This window comes from Balaenoptera acutorostrata, chromosome 12, assembly GCF_949987535.1.
Source record: "Balaenoptera acutorostrata chromosome 12, mBalAcu1.1, whole genome shotgun sequence".
Classification (NCBI taxonomy): Eukaryota; Metazoa; Chordata; class Mammalia; order Artiodactyla; family Balaenopteridae; genus Balaenoptera; species Balaenoptera acutorostrata.
Genome location: NC_080075.1, coordinates 39,963,800 through 39,976,087, shown reverse-complemented (window position 1 = coordinate 39,976,087; position 12,288 = coordinate 39,963,800). Strand labels below are relative to the sequence as shown.

Below are 12,288 nucleotides of genomic sequence, written 5' to 3'. Positions count from 1 at the left end.
GCTTAGTGAAAGAAGTCAGACAGAGAAAGGCAAATACTGTATGTTATCACTTATATATAGAATCTAAAAAATAAAAGAAATGAATATATATAACAAAACAGAAACAGACTCACAGATATAGAAAATAAACTAGTAGTTACCAGTGGGGAAAGGGAAGGTGGGGGGGGCAAAATAGGTAAATGGGATTAAGAGATACAAACTGCTATATACAAAATAGATAAGCAAAAAGAATATATTATACAGCACGGGGAAATATAGCCATTATTTTGTAATATCTTTAAAATGGAGTATAATCTATAAAAATATTGAATCATAACACTGTACACATGAAATTAACATAAATTGTAAATCAACTATACAGCAATAAAATAAATTAATTTTAAACAACTACCAAAAAAACTACAAGGAAACCTCATTTAGTCCCATTTCCTCCCTCAAACCTAGGATAACTCCCCTATGAGTTTGACAATTGTGAATTTTGTTTGATTTTAAATGGAGGCATTTCCTTCTAAAACAGCATTCTCAATGAGACCAATATCACCTTCAAGGGCAAAAATTTACTTCTTAGGGATTAAAAAATCTTAGGTATTACAACAGTTTGTGGGCCTCCAAAGTTTAACTCTACCTAAGAAATCTTATTACTTAGACCTTAACTTATCTTTTTAGGAAGAAATTAAATTTATTTAGTTAAAATGTATTTTTTCTCCTTGAGGTGGCAGTAATGAGGAAAGGTTGGGAAATAGTGTTGTAAAAGTTCATTTAGTCCACCTTCATCTTATTAAACCTCTACAACACCATAATCAATAATAGCATTTATGGGTCCTTATTATGTACCAGATTGTACCACATGCTCCTATTATAAGGATTATTATATTAATTCTAATAACATCCCAGTGTGGCAGGTACCATGATTATCCTTATTTATTGATACAAATCAAGAAACTGAAGCTAAGGAATGGTAAGAATGCCCATATTCAAAATTCTCAGTTGCTTCCCTCTATACTGCACTGTCCCTCCATACCAGTATACATCTCCTCTTTTATCAAATACCTCTAGAAAACAGGAACTCCTTACCTCTTGAGGTGATTCAGTTTCTAGTATAATGGTGAAGGGCGTGGACTTTGAGGTCAGATGGACTCAAGTTAGGATTCTGGTCTGCCATATATTATATATAATTGTTATACAAGTTACTTAATCACTCTGAATATCCTCAGCTATAAAATAAGAATAATATATGCTTACATACTATGATGTGAGGATTAAATGTGATCATATTTATAAAGCCCCTAGCTTTAACCGTCACACATTAAATAGTAACCTTTCACAAAATACAAATAGCCTATGTGTGTGTGTGTGTGTGTGTGTGTGTGTGTGTATACAGGAAAATGTATGCAATAACCATTAGTAAAAAAAGATATTAATATTAAAGAAGGTTGGAGAGACAGGGTATATGGAAAATCTCTACACTTTCCTCTCGATTTTGCCATGAACTTAATTGCTCTAAACAATAAAGTTTATTATTTAAAAATTTTAAATAAGAAGAATTTACTACAACAAAAATTAAAGCAGCAAGATGCCAAATTTCACCTATTTAATTTTCAACGCTTTAAGATATTGATTATTTCAACTGTGGATATGATGACTAATTTGACAAAATGGTGACAGGAACATTTGACAAAAATATATCAAGAATCTTATAAATGTGAATAACTCTGACTAGGAAATTTCACTTATAGGAATTCATTCTCAGGAAATAATCAGATAAATGCACAAAAGTGTGTGTGTATGTGTGTGTGAGAATATATGTGAATATGACATCTATTACAGCATTGCTCATAGTAGCAACAATTTGGAAATAGTTCATGTCCATACATAGGAGGATGGCTGAATAAATTATAGTGGTACATCTCTATAATGCATGATGTGGATCTATGTTTACTGACATGAAAAGAAGGCAATGATATTATATTGTGAAAGAAAATCATGTATTACTTATACAATCAGGAAGTTTATTTTGGAAAAAATGTAGCTTAGTGTTCTAAACTATAATGACAATGTACAGTCCTGTGGATAAGGAAGAGTTGAATTCATGGGGGGCTTTAGGTTTAAACAACATTTATTTATAAAACCTATGAACTAAAAGACAAATACGTATCCTCTCAGAGCAGCAACCACATGTGATCAGTGTGTTCACTAAAGATTTCACCAAAGTAATGTCTTTTTTCCAGCCATTTCAACACTGCTGAGGCCCACATGCTAGCTTTCTAAGGAAAGCTAGTATTTGTTACCTCCCTAAAATTTAGATAGATGCTCCTTAGTTCTCCAGGTACTGACAAAACCCAAGCACCTCTTTCTATAAAATTTTATGAGATAGTTAATAAGAATCAGAATCTACAGCAAGCTGAATATTTTATTATTTAAACATGGTTATCAGTGGGGAAGGAAAGGGAAGTGGGGGGAATTAAAAAAATAGGAAGTGAATGGTACTTATCCTGTCTACTCTAGAAGATGACAGATGGGGGCGAATACTTACTATAATTAGAAATAAGGTTATAACATCTGTTCATAGTTTTTTGAGTTAAGTTTAAATATACAATAAAAGAGAAAAGAATTATTAACATTATGTCTACACTTTATCAAACACAAAGGAAACATTTCACATAAAAGTAGACATATTCTGAAACTTATTTACTGAGGTTCATTTTTTATACTCCATCATGGTCTTTCCTTGAGCTATGAGATCTGCAGATGTAAACAATCTGCCTAATAAATTGTTGACTGTATCTTCTCTGCATGTCTCTTTTCAGACCTCAACAGGTTAGAATCTCTAACAAAGCCGAATTTCTCCTAGACTTAAGTCTTCATGAGTGTCAACAGCCAAGAATCATCATCACTCTCTTAATAGCCACAAGTTGCATACCATGTATGTCCTTCACTATCTGAGAAGCCATCTTTGATTTTTGCCATGTTGGTAAAGGCTGTCCTCACGCCACAGCTTTTTTAAAAGTAGCTGTAACTTTGTTACATGGTCCATGTTACATGTCCATATTCGTCTCTAGTACATACCAATTGCAGCTAGGTGCCATTTATTTAATACAGTGAATGTGAATAAATCCTAGTGTCTTTTAATCCCTTTCATCTGCCAAACTAAAGAGAGTAAGACTTCCTGACGAGAAGTATGAGGAGGCCATCATTTGGGGCCAGTCTGGGGTTTGAGGTCAACAACTGTCTTGATCAGAAGTGTCAGGCCTGCAGACACAGTTCACTCACTTATAAATGTGGCCTTTTACCCTGGCCCAGTAAATCACTCATTGAATAAGAGTAACAGAGAAGACAGTGGGAAGTTACATCCAAGAGAAAATGAGACTGACAAGCAGTTCTGAATAGACAACTCAACTAGAATTTAGGCAGAAAACAAATTTTGTACATCACAAATGAAAACAGTAATGACTAGAGTGAAAAAGTCTTACGATTCATCCATTCAATATGATGCCTAACAAGCAGACTATCCCTATTCTTAACTCCACCTCTATAATGAATCTAGTCTATTTCTCTCACACTGGACAAAAGAGAGTTCTTAAGGCCATTACAGTAATTCCAATGGAACAGAATGGTTATTATGGTGGCTTTTCAAATAATCATGATTTTCCTTTTAACAATGCAGTTTTTGCCCATTTTGATTTTTAGACATAAAAATCTGAGAGAGAATGTGAGCAATATAAGTAAAATCTAAGGACTTATTTCACTGGTGTAGTCATATATAGGGAAGTGATACTGAAAAGGAAAGCCATACTGCCAAATGCAACACAGTTTGGATGTTTTGGGCCACATCCCTGGCTCGTACCCCTGATTAACTACAAAAGGGGAACCTTGAGGAAGAAGAGCCAAGTGTGTCAAATTTGTTCATGAAACAGCCTTCAAGTTATTTGCACCTATCCTCAACAAATTTTGTTTGGTTTACCAATTTACTGATTAGCATCACAACTTTTTTTTCAAATCATCATTATGGTAGAAGGCCCCTCACCCCCTGGCGGGAATCTCAAGTGCCCCTATACCCAACCAGCCCTAACTGGTCCCACATGAAAACAAGCTCCGTCGTCTATAAAAGCACATTTATCTAGTTGCTTTCAGTTTAAGGCCTTAAGGTTTTGTCCTTGTTCCCTTCTGCTTATTTTCCCTTTTTGATCTTTGATCCTTTTCCTAAACAAAGGTCTGTTCATATATGTGTGAGTCACTTTCTAGAGTTAAACAATCTTTAAATCTAAGTACCATATCAAAGAAAGTAAAAGTCTCTTAGAAGGCCATCATAGTGAATCAACTCTTAGGATGTTTTTCTTTAAAATTTCATGTACTCAATGATTACAACTATGTAAATAAATATGCATTTGAAAAAAACAGCTAAAAGAAAAACAATGAAGAAAAAGTTGTGTGAGTATAGTGATGGATCCTCATTTGTTAAAAACATCTTGGGACTGTGGCTTACTTTGTGGGAAAAATGTTAATTACTAATTTAATTTCATTAACGGTCATAGAGCTATTCAGATCTATTTCTTTTTCACTCAGTTTTGGTTATTTTTATTTTTCTAAGAAATTCTCCATTTCACCTAATTTTTCAAGTTTGTTGTAATGAAGTTGTTCATAGTGTTCCCTTTATTTTAATTTTTTAAAATCTCTGACATGTCTATCATTAGGTCACTTTTAGTATATCCCTAATATTGTTCATTATTTTCTATTTTACCAATCTTGTCAAAGAACAAATGCTTAGCTTTATTAATCCTCTTTTATAATTTTTTGTTACATTAATTTCTGAGCATATATTATTTCCTTCCTTCTACTTTTTTTAGGTTTATTTTGCTAATATTTTTTGAATTTCTTAAATTGCATGGTGCTTTTTAAAAAAAATTGAAGTATAATTGCTATAGTGATTTGATATCTCTATACATTACAAAATGATCACTGCAATAAGTCTAGTTACAATCTGTCACCATATAAAGTTATTATAATATTATTGACTATATTCCTCATGCTGTGTATTTCATCACTGTGACTCATTTATTTTGTAACTGGAAGTCTGTACCTCTTACTCTCCCTCACCTATTTTACTCATCCCCCCCACTCATCTCCCCTCTGGCCACCACATGTTTGTTCTCTGAATCGATGAGTCTGTTTCTGTTTTGTTGTTTGTTCATTTGTTTTGTTTTTATATTCCACATAGAAGTGAAATCATACAGTATTTGTCTTTCTCTGTCTGACTTATTTCACTTACCATAATACCCTCTAGGTCCAATCCATGTTGTTTCAAATGGCAAGATTTCATTCTTTTTTATGACTGAGTAATAGTCCATTGTATTAATACAGACCACATCTTTTTAATCCATTCATCTTTCAGTGGACACTTAGTTTGCTTCCATATCTTGGCCATTATAAATAATGTTTTAAATTGCATGGTTCTTTAATTTTGAGCCTTTCTTCTTTTCCAATACAAACATTTAAAGCTATATATTTCCCTTATAACTCTGCCTCAGAACTTACCTCTGAATTCCTCATTCAAACTCAACATGTTCAAAACCAATCTCTTGACCTTTTCCCACTACCTATTCTTTCTGCAGTCTTACCAGTCTTGTCAATGGCAACTCCATTTTTCCAGTTGCTGAGATCCAAACACTTAAAGTCATCCTTACCTTCTCCTTCTATCATATGCTTCATCCAGTCTGTGAGCAAATGCTATTAGCCAAACCTTCAATATGTCCAAAATCCAAGCACTCTATCCTCATCCCTCTTGCTACCAATCTGCTCTAAATGGTCACCATTTCTCACTCAATTATTGCAGCAGCCTCCCAAATGGTCTCCTTGCTCTTGGCCTTCAAAGGTCTATTTTCAACATAGCATCTGAGTGATTCATTCATTAGTTGCTCCAGATCATCTACTGACTTGCCCTATTATTCAAGAGAAAAATCCCGGTTCCTTACAACAGCCAACAAAAGTCCTATATTACCACCTGCTAGACCTCTGACCCAAGCTCTTATTATTCTGCCTCTCATTCACTGCTCCAGCCAAAGTGCTGGGATTTAACTCATATTTCACCTTCTTAGGGAGGCCTCACCACGCAGTGCTCCCTAGTTCCTGTCCCTGCTTTGTTCTTCTTCATGGTATGTATCATTACTTAACATTCTATATATTTTACCTACTTATTTACATAATGTTTCCTTCACCAACTGTAAACTTTATGATGCCATAGATTTTTGTGTGTGTGTGTCTGTTTTGTTCATTGCTATATTCTAGCTCTAACAATAGTGCCTGTTCATATTCTCTATTTCCTTAATTATACTTTGTTCACTTAATCTATCAATTACCACACCAAGGGAATTAAAATTTCTAACTATGAAAGTGGATTTGTCAATTTTTATTTTATGTGTACTCAAGCTATATTATACACGTTTAGAATTGTTATATCTTACTGGTGAATTGATTTTTCTGTTGATATTGATCTCTAGTAATCTGTACTACTGATTTTGCTTTAAAGACTATTTATATAACATTATTAAGTCTCTTTTGGTATTGACTTAGTATAATTTTTTTCCATTCTCCAGCTTTTAAACTTTCTATGTGTTAGGTGTCTCTTGTAAAAACGTAGAAAAAACTGTTTCAACAATCTCTGCAAATGAAAATTTTAACCTCCTTAAATTGACAATGATTATTGATTTTTAAAATTCATTTCTACTACCTCATTGTGTTTTCTGTTTTTCATCTTTTTTTCTGTTTCTTCCCCCTGCATGCTGTACCCTCCCCCAATTCTTGCCTTCTTTGGGGTTGAATTTTTTTTTCCTTATCCAACATTTTCACTCTATTTGTTTGACAAGTATACACTCTATTTCTATTCTTTCAGTGATTACCCTAGAAATTCTACCATGTATCTTTTACTGAATAAAATCTGGTATTAATAAGTATCTCTACCTTCCTCTTAAAAAGTCAAGGACCTTAGAATGCTTTAACTTCTTCACTTCTCTTCTGATTTATATGTTGTCATTGTCCAGGATTTTATCTTTATTTAACCACCTGAATTAGACATTAGTGGTTATGTTTTACATGATCCATTTTTGTTTAAGTTCCCACAAGTTTAACATTATTTTTGTCCACCATTCCTTCTTGCATCTCATACCTTCCTTCCTTGTAGTTCTCTCAAGGAAGATGTTGCCTTTCAAGGGTCCTAGATTGATGTGGGGATCTCTGATCCAGTCTCCCACTCTGCTTGAGCCCTACGCTTTGTCTCCAACCCTCTGAGTACACAGCCTTTATAAATCAAGCACCTCACTGCCAGGTGCCAGCAGATGCCCTCAAGGCAAACTTTGACTTTGCTTATTCTTGTGGAATCAAGCATCTTTGCCATTTCAACCTCTGAGTGTTTCCCTTAGTTTCCTGCCAGCTCTACCATGCTTTAAACAAATATTTTAAATATATTATCCATTAAATAGATGATCTGACCAGGAAGTTTTTCTCTGTAGATCATTCTGTCTTATTCTCTAAATATTCTTAGGTAGCAGTTTTAGTATTTTTGTTTTTTGAATTGGTTTCATATAATTGTTTTATTTACTGTGTATGCTCCATTAGTAAAAAGTAAAATTTTAAAAGCCATTTAAAAGTCAAAGTGGTTAACAATTTTTTTGCCTAACATATATATTTTTCATAAGCCAAGAGCCATTTCTAAAAGACTACCATTTTTTTCTGAATTCTAAGTGTAAATATTGACTCCAACATAATACACATTATCCTCTAACATATTATACAAATTTTCAAACATCCAGGAAAGTTGAAATAATATATTTATATTTTTACCACCTAGATTCTATCATCATTTTACAACATTGTTTTATCACATATCTATTCATCTCCCTTTCTATCCATCAGTTCATCTTACTTTTTTGTTGCAGTGCCAAGAAGAATGCAGACATCAGTACATTTCCCCGCAAATATTTTATAAACATGATATTTTAATTTCTAGGCAATAAAGCTCCCTATCCCAAGCTTTTGCTTACTATTTTATAAGCATTTTAAAAATATGACTCTCTGTGCCACAATCACATAATACCATTTGAGTCAGAAAACAATAGTCTTATAGTTAAGAGGGGAAGTAAACAAGTAAAATTAACTGTTAATCCTTTATAACATATTTCCATGTTAGTAAAATAAGCTTCATATGTGGCACATTCACTGAAATGTTTGCCCTTTTATTTCATCAATATTTAGGAGTTCCTCTTATAGTTTCTATTTATTTATAATGAAAAGCTCCTACTTGTTAATATTTCCCTATTTTTTTTAACATCTTTATTGTAGTATAATTGCTTTACAATGTTGTGTTAGTTTCTGCTGTATAACAAAGTGAATCAGCTATACGTATACATATATCCCCATATCCCCTCCCTCTTGCGTCTCCCTCCCACCCTCCCTATCTCACCCATCTAGGTGGACACAAAGCACCGAGCTGGTCTCTCTGTGCTATGCGGCTGCTTCCCACTAGCTGTCTATTTCACATTTGGTAGTGTATACATGGTCCATGCCACTCTCTCACTTCGTCCCAGCTTACCCTTCCCCCTCCCCGTGTCCTCAAGTCCATTCTCTACGTCTGCGTCTTTATTCCTGTGCTGCCCCTAGGTTCTTCAGAACCATTTTTTTTTTAGATTCCATATATATGTGTTAGCATACGGTATTTGTTTTTCTCCTTCTGACTTACTTCACTCTGTATGACAGACTCTAGATCCATGCACCTCACTACAAATAACTCCATTTCTTTTTATGGCTGAGTAATATTCCATTAATACTTCCCTATTCAGTAGTTCTGGAGGACTATTCAATTTTATGGAAGCAGAGAGGTGAACAATCACCTTCTGAACTTAGTTTAGGCAAACCTGTGTCTTCCTTCTATGATATTGTGATTTATAATAAGAAATATATATGTTAGATCTTTGTACTGTTTGTGACAAAGGAGCTCTCTGGAACTTCCTAAGTGATAAGGAGCCAAAAAGGTGAAAGGAAAGTCTTTTGTAATTCATAACAATCCCCTTTCAACCATACCTGAGTTTAGGTTAATGAGGTGACTTTCTGAAAGCCTCTACAGATGGGGGTTGGTTGTCAGGAAAACCAACCACATGATTAGAGGGTTAGAACTTCAGTCTCACTCCTAGACTTCTGGGGAGGAGGGAGGAAAGGGGAGCCGGAGGTTGAATTAATCACCAATGGCCAGTAATTTAATCAATCATGCCTATGTAATGGAGCCTCCATACATACTAAAAAGGAGGAGATTCAGAGAGCTTCTGGATTGGTGAATATATGGAGGTGCTGGGAAGGTGGTGCACTTGGAGAGGGCACAGAGGCTTCGAGTCCTTTCCCACATAACTTGCCCTATGCATCTCTTCATCCGGCTGTTTATTTGTATCCTTTAAAATATCAGCAATAGGGGCTTCCCTGGTGGCACAATGGCTAAGAATCCGCCTGCCAATGCATGGGACGGGGTTCGAGCCCTGGTCTGGGAAGATCCCACATGCCGCGGAGCAACGAAGCCAGTGTGCCACAACTACTGAGCCTGTGTTCTAGAGCCCGCAAGCCACGACTACGAGCCCGCATGCCACAACCACTGAGCCTGTGCTCTAGAGCTCGTGAGCCACAACTACTGAAGCCTGTGAGCCACAACTACTGAAGCCCATGAGCCACAACTACTGAAGCCCGTGCGCCTAGAGCCCCTGCTCCGCAACAAGATACTGCAATGAGAAGCCCGTGCACCGCAATGAAGAGTAGTCCCACCAGGGAAGCCCCACCATATACTTTTTGATATTAAAATCAATATAATATTTTATTTTTTTTCTAATCTGGACTCAAGCAATCTGAGTCCTCAGCTTAACCAGTGGGTGATCTTAGGTATATCCCTACTCTGCATGACGCTTCTTTTCTTCATCTTTAATTTAAAATTCTTTATGATGATCTTTACTGTTTAGGACTTATTCCATTATCTAATAACTTTTTTTAGAGTATTAAAATACTGGCTAGCCTAGTACAGAGGGTAATGCAATTCTAGTACTTCACAAATACAAAAAAGTATTTGCCCTTTTTCTCTTCCCTTAAGCAGGAGAACTTCTTGGCAGCAGATTAAACAAAAGGATGGTTCCAACTTAAGCTATCTCATTCAATTTCTTCTACACTTAACGTTCCTTTTTTCATAATGCCGTGTATAGCCTACTGTCAAAAGAACTACTAAACATTCATTATAATTGAAATAGTAGAAAGCATGCAAAAAAGGAAATATGAAAAACCTAGTATACCCTAAGAGACAACATTCAATTCCAGATGTAACCACACAGAAAAGTTAGAGTCTGTGTGGTTACATCAGTACTACATCAGTCCCAGTATTTTTGTCATGTCTATACATATGATTATACATAGAACACTGTCTCATTTAGGGTGAAGAATCTCTTAGAATATACTAAAATCGTTCAGATAAAAAGGCAATATTCAATTGTAGGTCATAACTCATGCAATATATTAACATCTCTCAGCTTCTAAAAAGACTCTTTTCCAAAGGTTTCACTGTTGGGTAGAGATCAAAGTGCCACTTTATAAATAGTTTACTCATTTGTCAATTGATAATACCTCCTTAGCAGGGTTGTTCTGAGAAAAAAAGGGGAGACTATACATGAAATTGCTTGAGTTAAAAAGAACTACAACAGCTAGGTTATACTGTAAGTAAAATTAAAACTCTAAATTCAACTCAATGTAATTTATGGTACATGAAACTGAAAATTCTATTACTTTCTATTATAAAATATATATAAAAGTACACAAAATGTATACTTTCAGCTAAAAGAATAATAATTTTTATTGGACCCTGATATATACCCCACTCATCTTAAGAAATGGAACACTGCTAATACCTTGGTGGCTCCATGGGCTTGTTCCTCTCATATTTCTCTTAACCCACTCCACAATATCCTAAATTTTGTTATACTCACTTCTTTGCTTTTACTTCTAGCATTGACATATTCAGATGTATCCCTAAAGTAACTAACTAGCTAGTTACCTATCTATCTATCTATCCATCCATCCATCCATCTCTATCCATCCATTAATCTTCCATCCATCTATTTTTTGAACTTTATATAGAGAGAAATGCTATATGTACTTGTCCTTCAACTTCTGCAGTATCTGTCTCAGAGTAATTTCTTGACATTATCTAATTTTTCATATAATCCATAAGATTAAAAGAATTAAAGGAAATTAAAGCAGAGAAAATGAGGCACAGTGAAGCTAGCAACTTGCCACCTTGTATAGGAAGACAATGAGCAAATTTCTCTATAGTAATTCTGAAAGTAAAGCAGACCCGTGACTGTCTTAGAACATTATAGCACATTCATTTTAGCTGCAATTAAAATAAACATTTCTCTATTGTTAAGAGTACAATTAATATTTTAAAATTCACTTTACATAGCTGGTATTTTTTGCTTTCATATTAAAGGGGCAATTATATTAAAGTGTAGTAATGATGTAAAACCCTCAACAATATTCCAATATAGTCCTTAATAGGAAAACAAGAACGAATTAAATAAAGAATATCAAGAGCCAATTTGTTTTTCTCTTAGGGGACAGACTATTAGAAAAGAGATAGCCATATTATGGAATATTCTAATTAAAGAAGATGGCTCCTTGAATAGGTAATTAGTCTGAAACTAATTAATCCAAAGATATCATTCACCTGAGTAAGTGGTGGAAGAATCTCCTTGCATATTTGCTGATTTGGTCTCTGTATTCCAATATAGTTGTATCCAGGAGTGGTCTTGTTGGAGCATAGAAGGTTCCAAGGCTTGCCTCAAGCTGTGCTGTGGAATTCAAACATAGCAGCACTAAAACAAGTGAAACTCCTTCAATTACAACAGAATACTCATGTTTGCAGTCAGTCAGGTTTTGCAAACTTGGATGAAATGTGAGCTTGTTGCAGGAAAGATGAAATTAAAATATGACAGCTGATACAAAAACAAACCTGTGTATAAACTTTCACTTGAAGCAAAGCTGACAATGACTCTGAGCAACAAAAAGCTGTCAAAACTGAAGAAATCCATAATGAATCAACCTCTCACCACAAATGGGTAATTAAAACAGTGACTCATCAGAGTAACACAGTTTGAACTAGTATTTCCAGTAAAATCAACTCACAGTGTGCTCAACATTTACTCTCTTTAGCTGAAAGGAACAAACTAGCCTTTCTGCATTAGGCATTGAAATCAGTATTAGAAATGTTTAAAAAAA

The 12,288-nt window shown here is 34.6% G+C and overlaps 1 protein-coding gene across 1 annotated transcript in view; it reads right to left on the bottom strand.

Moving 5' to 3' along the window:
- The window catches only part of WDPCP (WD repeat containing planar cell polarity effector), a 360,469-nt gene that overhangs the window by 166,367 nt on the left and 181,814 nt on the right, over positions 1-12,288 (bottom strand). The window contains exon 13 of the mRNA XM_028168397.2: positions 11,738-11,861. Coding sequence (XP_028024198.2) covers positions 11,738-11,861 — 124 coding nt within the window. The remainder of the gene's footprint in view (positions 1-11,737; positions 11,862-12,288) is intronic.